At 54.1% G+C, this 20,279-nt stretch overlaps 1 protein-coding gene across 3 annotated transcripts in view; it reads left to right on the top strand.

The window, feature by feature from the left end:
• Positions 1–20,279, top strand: part of KIAA1671 (KIAA1671 ortholog) — a 149,059-nt gene that overhangs the window by 66,529 nt on the left and 62,251 nt on the right. The window contains exon 1 of one of the 3 annotated variants that reach the window (XM_043558078.1): positions 186–10,566. The exons of the other annotated variants lie outside the window; for them this stretch is intronic. Within the exon in view, the coding sequence (XP_043414013.1) occupies positions 10,282–10,566 (285 nt within the window). The 5' untranslated portion in view covers positions 186–10,281. Of the gene's footprint in view, positions 1–185; positions 10,567–20,279 lie in introns of those variants that run through there. 3 annotated transcript variants of the gene reach the window in all.

Raw genomic sequence — 20,279 nt, 5'->3', positions numbered from 1 at the left:
TGGTTGGGGGTCTAGAAGTTTTACTGTAATGCTGAGCCATTTACTCTGTGCCTGACCTCAGGATGGGCCCTGGAGATAAAGAATGGAATCGACACAGCCATGACCTTCAAAGTGTTCACAGCTGGTGGAAATTGGCCCTATAGTATGGCATCTAGAGGACACAGTGATGGGGAAGCCTGGGGGTTGGGGAGCCCAGAGGAGGCACTGAACTGAGTAGAGAAGGTGGCAGGGAAGGCTTCCTGGAGGCAGGGACATCATCGTGAGGTCTTTAAAGATGAGTAGGAATTGGGGCACCTGGGTGGCTGAGTCAGTTAAACATCCGACTTCGGCTCAGGTTGAGATCTCATGGGTTCGTGGGTTCGAGCCCCGCGTTGGGCTCTGTGCTGACAGCTCGGAGCCCGGAGCCTGCTTTGGATTCCGTGTCTGCCTCTCTCTCTGCCCCTTACCCTCTCGTATTCTGTCTCTGTCTCTCTCAAAAATAAATAAACATTACAAAATTTTTTTTAAAGATGGGTAGGAGTTGGCCAAGGAAGGAGGAGAAGAAGGGATGGGATTGCAGTAGAAATACAATAGTACTTCTTCGCTCCCCTCCTCTCCCCCCCCTTCACTTCATTCATTTAGTCATTCACTCAACAAACACTTACTGAGAGCCTCCAGTGTGCTAGGCACAGGGCAATAGCAGAGAGAATAAGACATCTGGGTTCTGCTCCCAAGAGCCTTCCTTAGAGAGATAGTAATAAACGGTCAGGAAAATGCCAGGGGATGGTAGGCGTTACCATGTAAAGGAAGGGTTACAGTGGTAGAGAGGGCCTGCTTTGGGCAGCTCCTTTGTGTTGGGAGGTCAAAGGGAGAGTCTACAAGGAGCGAAGACTCAGAAACTAGAAGTACCCCGGTAAGAGGGGCTGCGGTGAGGTAACCTTAGCAGCGGGAAACAGTGGGGAGAGGGGAGCTGGGGGTCTCCCCTTGATTGCCCCTGCAAGCGCGGGTGACGCGAGCCTTTGAGTCCAGCCTTTGAGTCCACCCCACAGGGGTGAACACACCCTCGTCGGAGGTGGACCAGCTGAGGCAGACCAGCTGCCCCTCTCCCTGCCCTCCCTGCCCTCCCTGCCCGGCACAGGGTGGCTCCAGAAACAGCATGGGCAGGACAGCGTGCACGTAGAGATGAGTGGCCCTGGAGAATGGACCTCCAGCTGGGTCGGGAGACGGCCGCTCCTCTGTGGAGGCAAGCAGGGATGTTACGGCAGCTTTGACAAGAGAAGAGGGCTGAGGGCTGGCAAGCTGGGTGACGAGAGTAATGGGGGCCGACATGGGAGGGCTCTCTCCGACTCGGTCTCCTCCTCTGTACAACGGGGGCATTTCTTGTGCTCTCATGAGATGGGCAGACGCACGTCATGTAACTTTCAGCACCACCTGGGAAACAAGGGACCATTTTCATCCTGTTTTAAAGACAAGGGAGGACAGGGCCAGAGAAGGCCAGCCACTTAGCCAGGGTCACACAGCGAGCAGCCCGTCTCGGGAGCCCTGCCCTTGACTGTGTCTGTGGGGATGACACAAGATGGCGTAGGGCCTGGCACACCGTCAGTGCTTGGGAAACGCCAACCGTGTCCTTGCAGTGTTCGAGTAGATGTGGGCTTGCCCTTCGGAAAGGCCATTTCTCTTCGAAAGTTTATGTGAGCGGTCCAGCCATGGGCACCCCCCATCGGAATCTGACACCACCCCCCCCCCACCTTTGCTGGGGGCCTACTTTGTGCACACCACCGGCACTTTCTGTGCGAGGCAGATGTCAGGATCTCCATCCGTGAGATGAGGCGGCTCGGGCAAGAGAAGACCACGTGGTATTTGAACTCGGGTCTGCTGGTCTCTCAAGGCCAGGTCAGGTCGCCTTTGAGAGGGGATGACTGGGGTTTTGAGCCAGACTTCCCCGCAATCTTGTAGTACAGTCTCCTTGGGGGGTCAAGAGCCATGGGGGAGGGGGCACTGCCTGAGGACCCCGAGCAACAGAGGGCAGAGCCTGGCAGGCCTCAAGCCTGGGTCTGCCGGCCCCGGGTGTGCCCACTCCCCCTCCATTCCACCAGAGCAGGTAGATGCACGGTGCCCTCTGAGGCTGCCGGGTGGATACGGCAGAGCCCTTGTTGGAAATGAGGGCAGGAAGGGGGGGTCTCTGAGGCCATCTTGGGGAACCACGTGCTCATCACGATCAGGCTTTCCTTGGGGTTCTGGCCGACCCAAGCCCGAGGAAGCGACGTGGAAAGCAGGAAGGAGGAACACAGAGTAAGGTGTTTGCCCCCGCGACCATGTCTTCAGCACCCCACATGCCTGCCTCAAGCTGGCATAACCAGAAGTGCTCACCAGGGCAGGGTTGCCTGGGTGGGGGAGGGTAGGAGCGCAGGCGGTGGGCTCAGCCAGACCTGGGTCCGAGTCATGGCTCCGCACGCAGCCGCCGTGTGACGAGGGCTAGGCACTTTGTCATTTGGAGTCTCTGCCCCCTGGTCTGTCCAGTGGCCGTCACGACCTTCCTGGGCGACTTGGGTCACGGCAGTGACAGGGGGCACCGTAGGACCTTGACAAATGGCAACTCCCGTGATTTGTCATTACACTTGCTGTGGACTCCAAATCACACTGTTCCGGGAGCCCGGGGTCGTCTCCCCAGCCTGGTGTGCCACAGGTGCTCAAGCAGATGCTTGTTGAAGTCACAAGGGAGGGAGGCAGACAGCAAGGAAAGAAAGGCCTTTTACCCATGCTCCTAACCTTTTATTAGCCTCATGCCAATGCTTAAAATCTTGGGGTACTGCTGAGGGGCAAGTTCAGCCAAGGCTAGCAAGCTCCCTGCTCAGGGGTACATTTCTTAGGGGTCGTCACATATCCCTCGTCCCCGTTCTGATTTGTCGCTCCCCAAGAACATCTTGGTTCTCTTTTGCTAACTGATCCCAAGATGGAGAAAGTCAGCTGCTGTGCTGGAAAGAAACCTGCTGTCCAGCCCCAGGCAAGGCAGCCAGAAAGAGTACAGAGGGGAACCCCCTTCTTCCCAGGGAGCCCGAGGAGTGGAGGGTGGCTGTGTGATGGGCCTCGTGGGCAGCCCAGCCCGGTGACTCAGACCCTGGTTTACATTTTAGAGGAGGCCGGGGCCTGCAGCTTTATCAGATGCCCAGGTCTCGGAAGAGGGGCTCTAATTACAGACTGGCAGGCGGGGCCACACAGCCGGCCCTTCGCAGTGTGGAGAAGGCTGTTCTTCCCTTGAGCTCAGGGCAGGGCCTGATGAAGGAGGGTCATGAGACCCTGGCTGTTTCTAGAAAGATTTCCTTTCCAGATGATTTTTTTTTCCCCTCCCCTTCCAAGGTTAATTAAGGGCATCTTTGGTCATTAAAACGGCTTTTTGAGTAAGAATGTGATGGATGGACACAAGGAAACAGTCTTGGGCTTGGTGTATAAATAACCTGGGGTTGACTTGTGAGATCAAGCCATTTCTGGGTTGGTTTTTTTTTTTTTTTTTTCCTCGTATCAGACTTTTCCCTGTTGCCTTGGAAACAAGCCTAGTGAGAGGGCTGTTGGGAGTTGTAGGACTCGGGTTCAAGCCACGGTGGTTCCTTCATTTTGCACTAGGCATGTCTCCTGCCTGCTGAGTGCTGCAGGCTGTGAATCAGGGTGAATGGGACCCATCCCGTGGTGACATGATATCGAGTAGAATAGAATAAGTACTTCCCCTGTGGCTGTCATTTACCATCTTGTACGTGCTGGGCAAGAACCATCTCAATTGGTTCTTTGCCACAACTTTTTGAATGGGCAGGTTGTCTGATCTTCAGTAGGGAAACCAGGGCTCTGAGCCGAAGGGCGTCAGTCCTGGAGGGAGACCCCGAGCCATCTGCTGACTTTCTGAAAGCATCGCTTATCTGAGGGGGAGAGAAAATAGGTTTAAACTGTGTCCACAAGCCACGTGGTCCCAGGAATTATTCTCCAAGCCTGGTGGGGAGAAAGGAAACCGGTTGATTTGCAAGCAGACCAGTCTTTCTGCGTGCGTTTCTTGCCCGTGCGATGCTTGACTGCAGGAGGTCTGGGGACAACCCAGAGAAGTGTGTGGAAAAGTCACCATCCTCATGCCACGGGGCTTGGGGCACAATTGGCCACTTTCAAGGGTCTTAGAGGTATGGGTAGAGTCTGGCTTCTGCGCTAGGGGGGGCTTTGGAATCAGACACCCGTGGGTTCAAGTCCCAGAGCCCCCCCTTACCAGTTCGGTGACCTTGGACAAGTCCCTTTGGCTCTTTAAACCTCACAGTCTTCCTTTGCAAAATGGGGATAAGTGACATCAGAACTGACCCTATAGGGCTGTTGTGAAAGCTGAATGAGACCAGATGTGTGAGTAACTAGCTCCTGGCACATAGTAAATCCTCAGTTAATGGTTGTCGTGATTTTCACCGCCATCACCTTCCCCGGCAACGTGATGTTAGCGTACTTCTAGGCCCCGGATGCACAGTTTGGGTATGTGCAATGTTTGGGGAAGCAGGATGTGAAGAGGGTCACTTTCTGGGGCTGGTATGGAAAAGGCCGAAGCTGCTGAGGGTGGTCTTGGGGTGAGGGAAGGTTCAGTAGAGGCGGGAGACTAGGGGAAGGCAGCTTCAGACAGGGATGCAGCAAAGCACAAAAGCCCAGAGGCGAGACTGAATATGGTCACGCCGCTGGCCTTTGCATAGGGTTGGTCTTTATCTCTCCCTTCCTGGTGTACTCCTATTCATCCTTCAAAACCCCACGCAGGTACCCCTCCTCCAACTGCAGATCCTCAGTAAACGGTCATCTTCCCTTTGCTCTTGTTTTCTCAACAGCCCACTTTCTTGGGTTGGTTTGGGATCCCTCTTACGTTCCCACAGCATATTACCCACTTGACACTCGTGTTACGATTGTTCTTTTTTTTTTTTTTTCTGGCTTTTTCTTCTACCTGAGGAACTCTCTACAGGGTGCCTTTGGGATCAGATTCTTGGGAGAAAATGTAGCTTCCCGTTTGAGGCGGTCCGCTGGAACACCCTCCCGCCCCCTTCATGACTGAGAATCAGAAAGCTACCCTGAGCTGTTCAGGGACCGTGGGTCCCCATCCGGGGCCCCCACACAGCTTGCGCACAAAGTAACTGCACGAGGAATGTTTGCTGAATGAATGAGTGACCGACATTCTCATTCCGGCGACCGCATACGCTTGTCTGGAAATGGTGATCTCTGGGTCCCACCTCACGTCGTGGATAAGATTCCCATTCATTTCCTGGATGTCAGCAGTTTCTGCAGCATTTTGGGGATTAATTATGTAAGGGGATGGCTTCCTTTCCTTTTTCATGCCCAGCAATGTCCCAGGAGTTTCCTGGAGAGAATAGAAGAGTTTGCAGAAAGAGCCCTCTGGGGGGAAAGTGCTTGTGCTGTGTCCCAGTTTTCAGGGAGCGACGCTTTTTATAGTCACACATTCAGACCACACTGTACCTAAAGGGAGCCAGGAGGGAGCAGGCAGGCAATCTGGCTTTTCAGCTCATTTCCATACCACTCTCCCCTTCTGGAAGGAGGTGGAGCTGTGTAGTCCTGCCTCCTCTGCTTGTCTGGATGCTTATCTCCTATCCAGACTGATTTGGTGGGGCCAGGAAGGACATCCTCTACCTTGTCCAAGGCGGGAGGCCAGGGTTAGCAAACGCCACCGCTTAATAGCCGTTTGCCCGTGGGCTGGTCGCTGAGCTTCCCCGCACCTCGGTTTTTCCATCTGTACAAGGGGGCTAATAATCGTAGCAGAAACCTCATTTCGTTGCTGGAAGGAGCAGATGATATAACAATGATATAAGCAATGATGTAACACAATGCCTGGCACCCAGGAAGTGGTACCGACCGTGTCAATAGCGATGATGAGTTTGATGATTTCATCTCTGAAAATCAGAGAGGTCGAGCAGCTTCCTCGGCGTCACACAGCTAATAAAAGCTAGAGGCAGGTCTCCACATCCTTCACTGTGATACTGTATTGATTTAGCAAACCCAGGGCTGGACTAGGGTGAGGGGACCGAGGCAGACACCTACGGTACAAAATTTAGGGAGGCACACAAAAACACCAGCGCTCAAGATAAATAATGTTTTGATGTGGTATTTTAAAATTTTTATTTATTTTAGAGAGAGCACTGTGTGAGTGGGGGGAGAGGGGCGGGGAGAGAAAGCGAGAGAGACAATATCTCAAGCATCTCAACGTGGGGCTTGATCCCATGACCCTGGGATCATGACCTGAGCCGAAATCAAGAGTCGGACGCTTAGCTGACTTATCGCCCAGGTGCCCCTCAATGTGGCATTTTTTTTTTTTGAAATAAAAGTTAATGTAAAAAATCCATGAACAAACCATTAACCTCATAAATAAAGACAGGATCGGCATTACCGATTTTTTTCCCCCGACATCAGTATGGCTGAGCACAGCACTGAGCAATTCCCTTTTTGTTGCACAGTTGGGCTCTTACTAATTTTTCACAAATATAAAACTCCTATCTGACCATAATAAACATCCTTGTAGCAAAAGGTTTGTGTGCCTTCTTTGGCAATGAGAAGGTTTCTCGGTGTGAAACTGGATCGTGAACCACAGGGTGAAAAGGCAGGCACGTCCTCCTACCGCAGTCATAATTTTCAAACATACAGAAAAGTTATACTGGGGACAGGGGGACTCACACTCACCAGCTAGATAATATAACTGCTAACATTTGCTAAATTTGTTTTGTAAAAATCTAGCCATCCATCCATTTCTTTTTTTGTTTTTCCCCTGCATATCAAAGTAAGTATAGACATCAGTATGCTTTTGCATATAGGTCACTAGCTGGCAGCTATTGTGTTTTGGGTTTTTTATTTTTTAGTGTTTATTTATTTTTGAGAGAGAGGGAGACAGAGTGTGAGCGGGGGAGGGGCAGAGAGAAAGGGAGACGCAGAGTCCGAAAGGGGCTCCAGGCTCTTAGCGGTCAGCACACAGCCTGACGTGGGGCTCGAACTCTTGAACCGTGAGATCCTGACCTGAGCCGAAGTCGGAGGCTCAGCCGACTGAGCCATGCAGGCACCCCAGGCCATTGTTTTTAATACTTTTAATCTTGGATGTTAAATTCCCTTTGGAATTATGTACTGATTTCCTTTTCTATCTGCTATGGGTAAGAGTGTCTCTTTCCTCACAGCCTGGCCAACACTGGGTATTATCATTTTAAGGTGATTTATGTACTGCTTTGATTGAACTTTTTTCCCTCCCAAAGGTTCCCAGATTTCCCAGCTCTGTGTCCAGATGGTCTGTTAAAAAGCTGTGTCCTTTTTCAGCGCTTTAGGTATTTCTGGTGTCGCTTTGCAGGACCCAGGTGGGAAGGACTCAGCTGTTCCCTATGTCTGCCCCCTCCCTGGCAGTTCCTAGCTTGCTGAATGAGGGAGCAGGGCTGTGAAGTGGTCTGCCCGCTGCAGGAGGCTGACCATGGTCACTCCATGTGAGGAAACAGGCAAACTTTGAGACCAGAAGCCCTGGGACCCTGGAGGATGGAGGGGGTGGTGGGCAGGGCTAGACACACGTATGGAGGTGGAATCGGTGCCCCATGCACGCTTCCTCATCTACCAGGATGGGGTAATGCTTCCTAACATACGGGACCCGCAAGCTGCTCCAAGAACCCCTCATCAGCCCTTCTTTTTCCTCCTCATTCTGCGTCAGCCCTTGGTTCCCCGATGAGCCAGACACCGTCCTGCCTCTCGTGTGATTTCTGTGGGTCAGGAATGTGGGAGCAGTTGGGCTGGGGGTCTCTGGCTCAGGGACTCTCATGAGGTTGAAGTCAAGGGCAGCGGTCATCTGAGGGTTTGACTGGGGATGCGGAATCTGCTTCCGAAGTGGTTCTCTCGTGTGGCTGTAGACTGAGGGCCTCGGATTCCCTCCACAGGGGTCTCCCCGTAGGCCTGCTTGGGCAGCCTCACAGCATGGTAGCTGGCTTCCCCCAGCACCATCTAAGAGAGGAAACTGCTACTGTTTCTGCCCTGGCTTTGGAAGTCACGCCCTGTCATTCCTGCCTTATGTTCTTGGGCTCGGAGACCAACTCTGATTCGTTGTGGGAGGGGACCACGCCAGGGTGTGAATGACAGGGGCCAGGAGCATTGGGGGCCATCTTTGAGCTCCTACCACACTGAACAACCTTAGCAGATGAACTTTGCCTTTCTGGGCCTCAGTCTCCTCCTCTGTCAAATGGGTGCATGAGGTAATTCCTGTGAACACTTAGAATGGCATTGGGAACTCAGTTTTGCTCTCGGTAAATATTAGCCACCGTCATCGTTGCCTGCTTAGTCCTCAGTGGCAGGGGCCATACTTAGTCTCTGTACCCAGTGCCTGGCCCTGAGCAAGTACTCTCTGAATGTTGGAGTGAATAAGCGACTGAATGAATGCACGAATGAATGAACAAATGAACAGCCATAAGGACTGGGAATCCAGGGTAGAAAGAGATGTGTGTCAGCTGTATCATCAGAAATGCTTTCATAAAAAAACCTTCTCAAGTGAGGCCCTTTCATCAGCATCTAGCAAATATTTATTCAAAACTGAGGTAACGTGGGTGGGGGAAGGCGTTTGGGAGGCAGTCAGACCTATCAAGGTATCAGTCTTGGACTCGGCGTTCGAACAATAAATATTTATTGAACTCCAACTCTGGGCTAGGTGCCCTGTCACACCCAGCAAAAAACAGGGGGGTCGGAACAGCCTCCGTCCGTGCCCTGGTGGTATCTTTGCTGTGTGACTTTGGGCAGGTGAATCTACGTCCCTGAGCCTGCATCTGCTTACCTGCAGAATGGGGGCATGGGTCCCCTCCGGAGGGAGAAAGCTCCTTCAACAAGTGTGCCTCCCCTCTGTTATCCATCCCAGCTGTAGCAGGTCCTTTCCTGACAAACACCCCCTCCGGTCTCCGTCTTGTCTGCATCCCCCACTGACTACTCCAGCTCCGCAAGGGTTAAAACCCAGGCGCTCATGTGACCCAGTGTAAACCATGAATCATTCCCATTGCTCCCGGTGCAGAACCTCCCGCCCAGGATGGGGCAGATGCTGTACCCCGGGGTTGCCATGGCAACCCCGCCTGCACTGAAATACAGCCCAGCCCAGTTCCTTCCTTGGGGGACCTTGGGGCTGTTTCACCTGGCTGGGTGTTGCTTTCCAGGGAGGGAGGGAGGGAGCGAGAGAAAGCTGGAGAGGAGAGAGAGAGACAGACACAGAGCCGAGCTTGGGGACAAACAAGTGGAACTTGAGACGCGGGGAGGGAGCAGAAGAACCTGACCGAGAAACAGGCCACCAGAGGGAGACAGACCGACAGCTCGAGAGCTGAGGAGGTCCCGAGATGCTGCCTGTCACCCCAGAGGCAGTTTCCCAACTGTCCCAACCTTCCCGGGGCTGCCAGATCTCCAACAGCCACGCGCCCGGACGCACACACGTGCAGCCCGCAGTGAGGGCACAGGGCGGGTAGGCTGTTGGCACGTGAAGTCACCGTCAGCCCCGAGGGACGGTGAGCGAGTTGGGACTTGGGGGAGAAAAAAAATGGGGGCGGACGTCAGCTCCCTGGGCGGCCGCCTCCCCGAGGCCCCTCCTGCATTCCTGGGCAGCGAAGCCCCTCGCTAAGACGGGGACTGATGTCATCCTGGGCTGCCGAGCCAGGAGAGAGCCAGGGGACCCGGGGGCCCTGGAGGCTGGCTCCGGAAGTGAGCTAGCTGCCTGCCGGCCGGCCGGCAGGTTTGGAGTCAGTCTCTGGCCAGAGGACGAAAAAACCTGAATGGTATGGGTCAGGTGAGCAGGGTCCGGCTGGGGGCAGTGGCAGTGGCAGGTGGCCTGCCCACCTGGTCCTTCCAGTGTGCGCTCGGGAGGGGCCGCCTCCCCGAGGGACAGTGAGCACTGGGGTGCCCAGGGCCACCGCCTCTTCCTCCCCCACCTCGCGGGGACCGTCACACCCTGGAGTGAGTGCTGCTAGATTTCCCCCAAGCTCCCGGTCACAGCCGATGCAGCCCGTGAGTGCCGCCGGGGCTGAAGCTGGGACCGCCCAGCGTGTTGACTTTACAACCGGGGTGGGTGGACTCCCAGCCTGACCCTGACCTGCCTCCGAATTCTCAGCGAGACCCGCAGGTGCCGCCGGCTGCTGGCTCAGCGATGGTTATTTACTCCTGGTTTGGCTGAGGAGAGCTGCCAGCTTTTCTGTCCAAGCGAGCCCAGAACTCGCAGGAGCAGAAAGTAGAAAGAGGGAGAGGACCGTGGCATTGCAATCGCTTTCTCCCTCGCTCACCTCCTTCCTCCCCTCCTCCGGCCCCATGGATTACCTGGGAGACAAACTTACGGTGGCCCAAACCCACATGACCCAGTGGATGGGCACTGTGAGGAGGTCCTTCCAGGAAGCCCTCAACTTAGTGACCACCACGGTGGGCCACGAGCGGGCGAGTGGAGAGCCCGCCAGCCGGACCCCCTTCAAGCGCACCTCCTCCTTCCGACACCTGGCCTCCCGGAGTCGGGAATCTTTCCGGCGTCTCTCCGCCCGCAGCCAACAGAGATTTTCTTCCCTGAGGAAAAGGCAGACGGACTCCGAGCCACCAGACCTTGTAAGCTTATTACGTTGTTTTTTTTTTTTTTTGTAAAATATTAAAGCAACAGTAAAAACTCCTCCCCTCCCGTGCTCTCCCGTAGTAGGGGAGGGGGGTCCCCCTAGATCCAACCAGGGAAGTTGCCTCTTCCAGAATCATTGTCAATCAAGCCCGGCCGCTTCCTGTTCCCCGTGCCTGGGAGAGAGACAGCGGTGGTGCTGATTCCCCTGACGGTGGAGTCACTCTGTCTCCCGAAGCGGTCAGGAAATGTGTCCCCAACCGGGGAAAAATGAGGACGGGGCCGGCACGTGAGTCGGACCCGCTGTGCCAGTTGATTTATCTGTAAGTGCCGATACTCTGGCCCCAGACACGAATGCTGGAGCCCCCCTACTTTTAGGAGGGATTAGTTAGCACCTGCTTCAACTCCTCTGGGCCTCCCAGCATGGCCGAGTGTCCGTGTCACGTGCAGGTTGGGTTTGTGGCTTTGGTTATGTTGCCATCCAAGCAGAATCGTGAAGTCGTCTCTGACTGTCCAGGGAGACCCAAGGTGGTGGGCAAGTGCACCTGCTGGCCCGTGAGCCTGGGGCGCACTGTGGGTCCTGGGGCTCTGTCGTCTCTCACTCAGGCAATCTCGGTGGGATTTAGGAGACCAGGGTGGAATGACTTCCAATGATTACATTGGAGGTAATGCTAGAGGATGGTGCCGAATCGATCTCAGGGAACTCAGTGATGACCGAGAGAGGCGGGACCGGGGCCCAGAGAGGGAAAGGCACTCTCCCGGGGTAGCACAGTGAGTGAGCGGCGAAGCCAGGGCCAGGATCTCGGGCTCCGATGCCACCCCCTCCACTCCAGGCTCTCTCTAGCTAAGCCCCTCCTTTTTTTCCTCCGGGCCTTCCTGATCACTTCAGGGACGCCCACCTGACTGACTGAACTCAAAGAGAGGGCTTTGTGTTTTCACGAGGGAGCCTTCTGACACCTGACCGTGTCAGCTCAGCTCAGAGGGGCCTGAGGGCGGGTGAAGGGCTGGGCCGGCTGCTTCTCTAGGCTCGGCATGGTACACGCAGATGGCACGTTGCCCCAGCATTGGGGGATGGTGCCACGGGGGGCACACCAGGCTCTGGGCTGGCCCTCTGCACACTCGAGGTCACTGGAAGCTCACAGCTGTCCTGACTGGTGCAGGGACTCAGCATCCCCCAGAGAGGTGTGGTGACTCTCCCAGGGTCACACAGCTACCGGAGCAGTCAGATGGAAACACACGGGTCACGTTAATATGACATGTTCTCTTGTGGGTCTGTGCTGCTTTGTAGCCCTGGGATCAGTGGGGCCTGAATTTGGGACATTTCCTCGCAGCCACCCGCTGGAAGGGGTTCCTTGGGCCAGGGGGGAAAGGCCTCTTATTCATTCTTTCTGTCTCTCTGTCTCTGTCTCTGTCTGTATGTGCATATCTCTGGCCTCTCTCCGTATCTCTCTACCTGTCTCTGCCTCTCTCTTGTTCCCCTCTGTGGCAATGCAGTTAAGGGCACGGGGTTTGGTCATACATCCAGCTCTCCCGCCCTGGGAGTCGTATGACCCTGGGGGTTGAATCCCCCAGGCCTGGATAACGAACATGTCAGCACCACTCTGTGGCCTCCCCACCCCCCCCCACCCCCCAGCCTGCTGAAGGAATGAATGAAGTCAGGCTCTGCCTCCTCTGCTCACTGTTGCGTCACGGTGCCTGCAAGCGGTGTAAATGCGTGCTAAATAACTCCGGGCTCTGGGTTCCTGCCCATTTAGCATCTGGCGTCTACCGAGTGGTGAGCACCAGCCGCACCGGGGTTGAGAGCTTGAATCGGACTCGCCCACGTCCTGGTTGAGGGATTTTGATCCTTTACCAGGCCTCAGTTTCCTCCCCTGTCAAATGGGGTGAACCACGGCATTGTGTGGAGGTTCAGACGAGCACCCGGCACAGTGCTGGGAGCCGAGGGTGTCCACGCGCTTGTAAATTGCCTTCTCCCCGTCGGACACAGTGATCTCAGGGTGTTCTGACTTGGCAGGGTGAGGGCAGAGCTGAGATGGGGGCCCAGGTGGTCACAGAGGGCAGGATTTGAATCCTGGCTCTGCCACTTCCCAGATGGACTCTTCCCTTCTCTGTGCCTCAGCTTTCTCGTCTGTGAAATGGGGATTATCATCACTTCATGTTTCCATTCCCCATTATTACCGTTTGCGGGCATGGACGTGCCTATAAATGTGGGACGCGTGCGGCCATGCCTGGCGTGTGGCGTGTGTGCCTTCAGCTTCCGCTGTCGCTGTTGCAACAACCAGACCTTTTCTCTCCGGCCATCCCTTCAAAGATTCCCGGTGAACCGGAAAATCCACACACACCCCTTTTACTCTGGGACCTCACTTACATATTTGTTTTATAGGAGGAAACATTTTAAAGCCACACAGACGATGACTTAAGAGTTTGGGGACGAGGGCCGTATCCGTGCTGGGGTGGGGAGGGGAGCGGGATTTTGGTCTTCGCCACTTGAACTTGTACGTGACTTATCTAAAAAGTCTGTTCAGTTCCAAGTCCTGCCTCGGGCTCGAATTTACTCAGAGCACTCTGGAAGAATCTATCACAGGCCTAAAGTAACCCTCAAAGGCGTGCCCCGAAATGTTTTCTAAAGCCAGCCTTGAAATAATTTGCTAATGGCTTGCCTCTGTGTCCAAGGAATAAAAGGGGGAAAGAGGGAAAAACAAACGCATTGTCTCCGAGCGACAAAGGCAGGAAGAGGCACGTTTGTGCTGCAGCCCAGTGTGAGCCTGAGAACGAAGCCCAGCAGACGAGATGGACTCCAAGTAGAGGCCAGACAGAAAGTTCCAGAACCCAGGAACAATGGCAGTGCCACAGAGGCTGAAGCTGAAAGAAAAGCGGGAAGCAGGGGGTCTCCAAGGTCATAGGAAACTACACAGAGGGCTTTGGAACGGGACAGACTTGAGATCGAGTCTCAGGTCTTGCACGAGCTGGCCCAGTGATCTTGGGCAAGTTAAATCACCTCCTTTAGCCTCAGCATCCTCATCTGTAAAATGGGGATTTGCCTGGGACTCATCTGGTAGGTGGTCCAGCAGGAGACAGTTAAGTAAGAACCAGCACGACCCTGGCGTCTGTTAAGCGCCTGGGATACGGGAAGTGCCTAACAAGTGTGCATCTCATGTCACTCTGGGGCTCAGGGGTGGTGTTCGGACTCTGTGGGGGTAAGTCCCACCCGCCCAGATGGCCAGACTGGTTGCTTTAGGAAAGAATAAGAATCTGGCTGGCGTTCCACGGGCATTTGCCGTGTGCCAGGCTCTGTGCTCAGCATGAGGTATATATCATGTGTGTATCTTCATTCATTCACTCACGTGTTCAGTCCACTTGTGGTTTACTGGGCACACCCCAGGGTGCGGGCACCGGGGAGGTGGCTGAGAACAGACACACACAACTGCTGCCTCCCTAAAGGTGCTTTCCAAGGGGGCAGATGATAAAACGTATCAGCACATGACTGTATGATAGATGTGCTGGAAAAGAGGGAACTATCTTAGGGTATCAAAGACCTGTGTCTAACATCAAACTGCTGCCGTATACCAGAGCTTCTCCATCTCACCACCATTGATGTCTTGGGCCAGGTAATTCCTTCGCTTGCGGGGAGGGAGCTGTCCCGTGAATTGTAGGATCATCCCTGGCCTCCCTGCCATGAGATGTCACTAGCACCCTCCCAGTCACGACAACCAAAAATGTCTCCAGACATTGCCAAGTGTCCCCTGTGGGCAAAATGGCATCCCCTTCCCTGGTTGAGAACCTGGCTGTATATAATTTGGTTTGGGGGGACTGTCAGTGCAGCCTGAGTGTTTCCCCAGTCACCAGAGTCGGGGGGAAAAAGGACAGGGATCTGACATCCATCGAGTACCTGCTACTTGCCAGAAACGGGGGATCGTTGAATCTGCACAACCACCCCCAGGGAAACTGGGGGAGGAGGGAATAGTCCCATATTTCATGGATGGGAAATCTGAAGCACAGAGAGGTCAGGTCACAGGCCTGGGGTCACACAGCTGGAATGGGTGGGTGAGGCTGGGACTCCAGCACTCCCGGCATGGGTCTGCCTCACAGGGCCCACGGCCCTGCCCTGGGGATCCACTGTTTGAGCACTGGTGCTGTGTGTTGAGCCCTCCAGCCGGAGGCTGAGTGGGAGTATTTAGTTCTGCATCAATTATGGAGTGAAATGGATGCTTAAAATATTCAGCAGAGCCCAGCGTCTCCCCACTCCACACAGGCACACACGCACACACGCGCGCGCACACACGCGCGCGCACACACACACACACACACACACACACACTTTTTTAGCAAGTGGCAGGGATTTTGAAAGGAAAGGGCTGTTGGCGGCTGTCATCTTCAGAAGCCCCAATTTCATACATGCCTCGTTCATATTAGTTTCTTAAGGCTGTTGTAATAAATGGCCACCCACCTGGTGGCTGAAAACAAGGGAGATTTTCTCTTGAAGTCCCAGAGGCCAGAAGTCCCCAGTCCAGCGGTGGGCAGGCCACACCTCCCGCCTAGCCTCAGAGGAGCCACACCTCCCGCCTAGCCTCAGAGGAGGACCCCTCCCCTCCCTTGCAGCTTCTCCAGGTCTTCCTTGGCCTCTGAGGCTGCCTCTGTCTTCATGTGGCCTTGTCCTTTGTCTCTTATAAGGACACTTATCATTGGATTTAGGGCCCACCAGATAATCTAGCGTGATCTCGAGATCCTTAATTACACCTTCAAGGACCGTTTTTCCAAGTAAAGTCACATTCACAGGTGCCAGGGCTGGGATGTGGACGTATCCTTTTGGGGGCCATTATTCAACCTACTACCCCCTCGACATTCCGGCCCTTTCCCCTCCAGTCCATTTTCCATCCAGCAACCCAAGCGGTCAGATCATCCCCCTGCCTCGCCCTGGACTTAGAAAGCCCCAGCTTCTTACCGTGGCCTTCAGGGCCCTGTGGGATCTGGGATCTGCTGATGCCACCTGTGCTTCTTTTCCTCTTACTCGCTTGTTCTGTGTCCTCCGCTAGAAGGTAAAGTCTGTGAGGGGCGCCTGGGTGGGGGGAGGGGCGTCTCAGCCCGTTGAGCGTCCGACTCTTGATTTCGGTTCCGATCATGATCTCGTGGTTGTGAGATTGAGCCCTGCATCTGGCTCTGCACTGACAGCACAGAGCCTGCCTGGGATTCTCTCTCTTTCTCCCTCTCTACCCCTCCCCCACTCATGCTATCTCTCTGTCTCAAAATAAGTAAATAAACATTAAAAAAAAAAAAAAAAAAAAAAAGAAGGTAAAGCCTGGGAGGCCCGGGGTCTTCAGCTGGCCCGGTTCACCTTGGTGTAGGAGCTTATGCTGAGTCTGCCTTCCCGAAATCCCCTCTCCTTCATTTTTGTGTTCCCTTGGTGGCACCGTCTCCCTTTGTGTGATCTCCGTATCACATATGGCTAAACTGAGGCCTGCTACACACCTTCTAGAAGTGGACACCAGGAGTCCAGCCCAGGGAGGTCTGGGGTTCTTCCCAGGACCCAGGGCCTGTGCCCTCATGGCTCCCCCTGCCTGGAGTACTCTTCCGCTCTCTTCACCTCTAACCACCATTTATTGAGCACCTACTGTGTGCCAGGTACAGGTTTTTGGGGGGTTTTGTTGGTTTGTTTTTGTTTTTTATTTAAGAGAGAGAGTGCAAGTGGGGGAGGGACAGAGGGGGGGGGGGACAGAAGATGATCCAAAGCCGGCTCTGTGCTGACCGCAGCAAGCCTAACGCCGGGCTCAAACCCACCAACGGCGAGATCGTGGCCTGAGCCGAAGTCGGGCACTCAACCGACTGAGCCACCCAGGCGCCCCAGGCTTCCGGGGTTTTATGCTTCTCCTGAGACTGGCACGTAGGGGAGTAGGGTCCCGCTGTCATGATCCCTTGGTCCATCTCATGAGGCCAGTGCCAGTGCTGCCTGCCAGGGCACGTCCAGTGCCCCATCAGGTGCCCTGCTCTCAGGCTGCCCTGCTCTCAGGCTGCCCCTTAGGGCGTGGGGCTGGTGTGTTAGACTTAACTGCAGCCCCAGAAGCCAGCGTGAAGTGGCTGGCCGCACCCTCTCAGGGCTCCTTTTCACCCTCCAGGCAACGGAATGATGTCACCCTGAGAACAATGGCCCCTTCATGGATCCAGCGGGGCCAAAGGCTGGGGCCAAAACCGGGGCCTCTGGGAGAGACCTGGAGAGACACGCAGGGCAGGATAAAGGGCTTGGCGGCTCCACAGGGCTCTGCTTGTGTGAAATAATGTTGATCCCTGCTCCCCTCCCTCCAACTAAGAAAGTGAGGTGTGCTGGTCTCATATTTGGAAAGTCTAGAAAAACTGAACAGAAACAAAATCAACCCATGATTCTAACATCAACAAGAACTGCTCTTGGCATTCAGATGCCTTTCCTTCCTGTCTTTTTTCTTCCCTCTCTCCAACCGAACTGCCAATCCTCTGTGTCTTTCTAACCTTTCAAGAATGCAGCAGGGTTTGTTTGTTTTTTTAATGTTTATTTATATATTTTAAGAGACAGAGAGAGAGAGAGCACGTGCATGCGTGAGAGGGGGAGGGGCAGAGAGAGGGAGAGAGAGAATCCCAAGCAGGCTCCGCACCGTCACCGCAGAGCCTGATGCAGGGCTCGATCCCACGAACTGGGAGATCATGATCTGAGCCGAAATCAAGAGTTGGACGCTCAGCCATCTGAACTGCTCAGGTGCTCCAAAAATGTAGCAGTTGTATGTATCTTTAGGGGAGAAAAAAAAAAAAAAAAAACGTTGTCCATGGCCATGCAGCATGCTGCATGATTTATTAAGTGCCATGGCTGGACATGTGGGTCATTTCCCATTCTTGGCTATCAGGAGTGACTGCAGATGTGGATCGGTTTTGCCCTCTGTTGTCGTGACTTCAAGCCATCCCTGAGGTTTAAACACACCCACCCACTCCCTTTCTATCTCTGTGACCCAAGGGCCCCTCTGTTACTCTTACTTTTTCTGTCTTAGCGTTTTTGAATCTCACATGTTTTGTTCAGACAAGTGCCTCTAGCTTCCTCATCAGGAAGTCAAACATTTCAGGAAGGAACTCTGGATTGATACGTGTCACAGGGAGTGTTATATTTGGGGGTTTCATGAAGAATGGGGTCTTCAGCAAGGAGTCATCAAGATAGTTCCCTATGAGAGGAAATGACGTACTGAGTGAGTTACAGTGGTTTACTGGTAGATGCCTTACAACTGGGTCTTTGGGGGGTGGGGGGGGGAAGCCTGGATTTGTAGCATCTGCCTATTCCTGTGGTGGAAATACTCCCACCAGGGCCGAGCGCAAGCTACGGGCTCTCCGTCCCTGAAACTCGGTGCATCATCGTTACGTACGACTTACACCGTGAAGAGTCAGTATGCGGCAGTGACCCCAGGACCGTACTTAATAGTAAAAGGTGGGAAGTAGTGAGGGCCATTGATAAGATCTGACCGTTTGTTACCCGTGCTTTTGACGCGGTTGGTTTCATGGCGTGTTCCTTCAGCTTAGTGGCCGCGTTGAACCAGTGGCTCGCAACTGACTCCTGACAATTTCGCAGTTGTCTCTGGGCAGCAGGGCAGGCCAGCTCCAGCACACCGCTGTCGGTGACGAGAGCGAGCTGTGGGGTCCCAGGGCTGTGGGGTGGAGTCCTGGTTCTGCCTGTCCGTCGCGATATGACTTTGGGGAGGCTACTTAGCCTCTTTATGCCTCCTCTTCTGTAAAATGGGACGATGGTACTACCTCACCCCATGGCTGTGGCGGAGATCGTATGGAGGTAACACACACAGATCGCCGCACAGTGCCCGCCGGGCACACGGGGGGAACTCGGGAGACGGCTGCTGTGAACGTCACCGTTGTAATTTGATTAGTGCTAATCACTTGCCTTGCAGGCAGGGCACAAACACACACGGGCGGCCCTTCTGACGTTCACCATTGTGAGGTCGCCTCCCCCGCAGGACCAGGTCGGTGCGTGTGACCGGTAGAATACCGCCAAAGTGACAGCGTCACTAAGTTACAAAGACGCTGCAGCTCCCCTCTTGGTCACTCTTTCCCTTTTTGGAACATTCGCTCTGGGGGAAGCCAGCTGCCAAGCCTGGAGGATGCTGGGGCAGCCCCGCGGAGAGGCCCGCGTGGCCAAGGACAGAAGCCTCCAGTCAGCTGCCAGCGAGGAGGTGAAAGGTGCCATCAGCCACGTGGGCGAGCTTGGAAGTGGATCCTTCAGCCTGCGGGTGAGGCTGTGCCTCTGGTCAGCAGCTCACAAGACACCCTGAACCGGAACTATTCAGCTAAGCCCCTCCTAGATCCCTGACGTCCAGAAACCGTAAGAGATACCACGTGTTGGTTGATCCGGGCCAGTACGTCTTGGGGCTATTTGTTACGTAGCAGTAAGTAGATAACGAATACTGGCTTCTTCTCTTTTATACCCACCACAACCGACGGTCTGAGAATGGCCAGGGAGTATTACTTAATCCTTCTTCGCACAGAGGAGTAAATTGGAGTGAGCCGAACTCAAGCGACCTGCCCAAGGCCTGTAATTTGGTAGCTTTCTGTGTTCCCAGTGGATGCTTTTCTCACCTCGTAGGTAGGCTCTTGCTCGTAAAGGAGGCTGCTCAGCCGGGCTGGGTTGAGGGTCCCAGGGGCTCGTGAGCAGCACACCCTTTTAGGAGTTGGCGCAAATCTCCTGGCGGGGGACGGAATCCATTTCTTGGATGCTAAGTGGTCCTCACCCACATTTAACTCATCAAACATTCATCATAAAGGCTGAGCCATGCACAGCAGCGAGCTCTGTGCTCCGATTTGGGAGCGTAGTATGCAAGACTGGCTTTTTTCCAGCATCAGTGTCTAGGCCAGGGGAGCACTCCAGACTGCCCTGCTCCATGAAAGGGAGGATCCTAAAACATCTATTATTACTAGGAGTTAAACATTTCAAAGTCTGTGAACAAGTTGTTCAGTTTTTTAGAAAGTTTATTTATTTATTTTGAAAAAGAGAGTGTTGCACAAGTTGGGGAGGGGCAGAGAGAGAGAGAGAGAGAGAGAGAGAGAGAGAGAGAGAGAGAGAGAGAGAGAGAGAGAGAGAGGATCCCAAGCATGCTCCACACTGTCAACACAGAGCCAAACATGAGGCTCGAACCCACACACCGTGAGATCATGACCTGAGCTGAAACCAAGAGTCAGATGCTTAACTGACTGAGCCACCCAGGTGCCCCTATTTTGGTTTTTAAACATAAATGTGCTTATCCTTGGCTGCCTTTTCCTGATTAAGGAAAAAAAAAAACGGATGCAGGTAGAATTAGGTCAATCCAGTTAAGAGCTTTGCTCTCCTTTCAGGCATATCTGAGTTTGAATCCCGGCCTTGCCACTAACTAGCTATGGGACCTCAGACAGGTGACTTGACTTCTGTGAGCCTCAGTTTCCTTGCGAGGCACTTAGCACAGCACCTGGAAGCTAGGCGGTGTGTAATAACTATCAGCTGCTTTGCACTCCTGAGCTTGATGGATTTGTCAGGGTAGGTAGGGCATGTTATGCTGCGGTAACAGACCGCCAACTCTCAGCGGCCTTCACCCAAAATGCTTGTTTCTCGTGCGCACCAAGTCCACTGCTGGCCCAGCAGCTCTCTCCAGCTGCCACTTCTCCAGGCCGTTTGTGTCTTAGAGCAAGGCCATCTGGGAAAACGTGACGTCGGTGTAACCACGTC

Source organism: Prionailurus bengalensis, chromosome D3, assembly GCF_016509475.1.
Source record: "Prionailurus bengalensis isolate Pbe53 chromosome D3, Fcat_Pben_1.1_paternal_pri, whole genome shotgun sequence".
Classification (NCBI taxonomy): Eukaryota; Metazoa; Chordata; class Mammalia; order Carnivora; family Felidae; genus Prionailurus; species Prionailurus bengalensis.
This window is presented reverse-complemented; position numbering and strand designations above follow the sequence as displayed.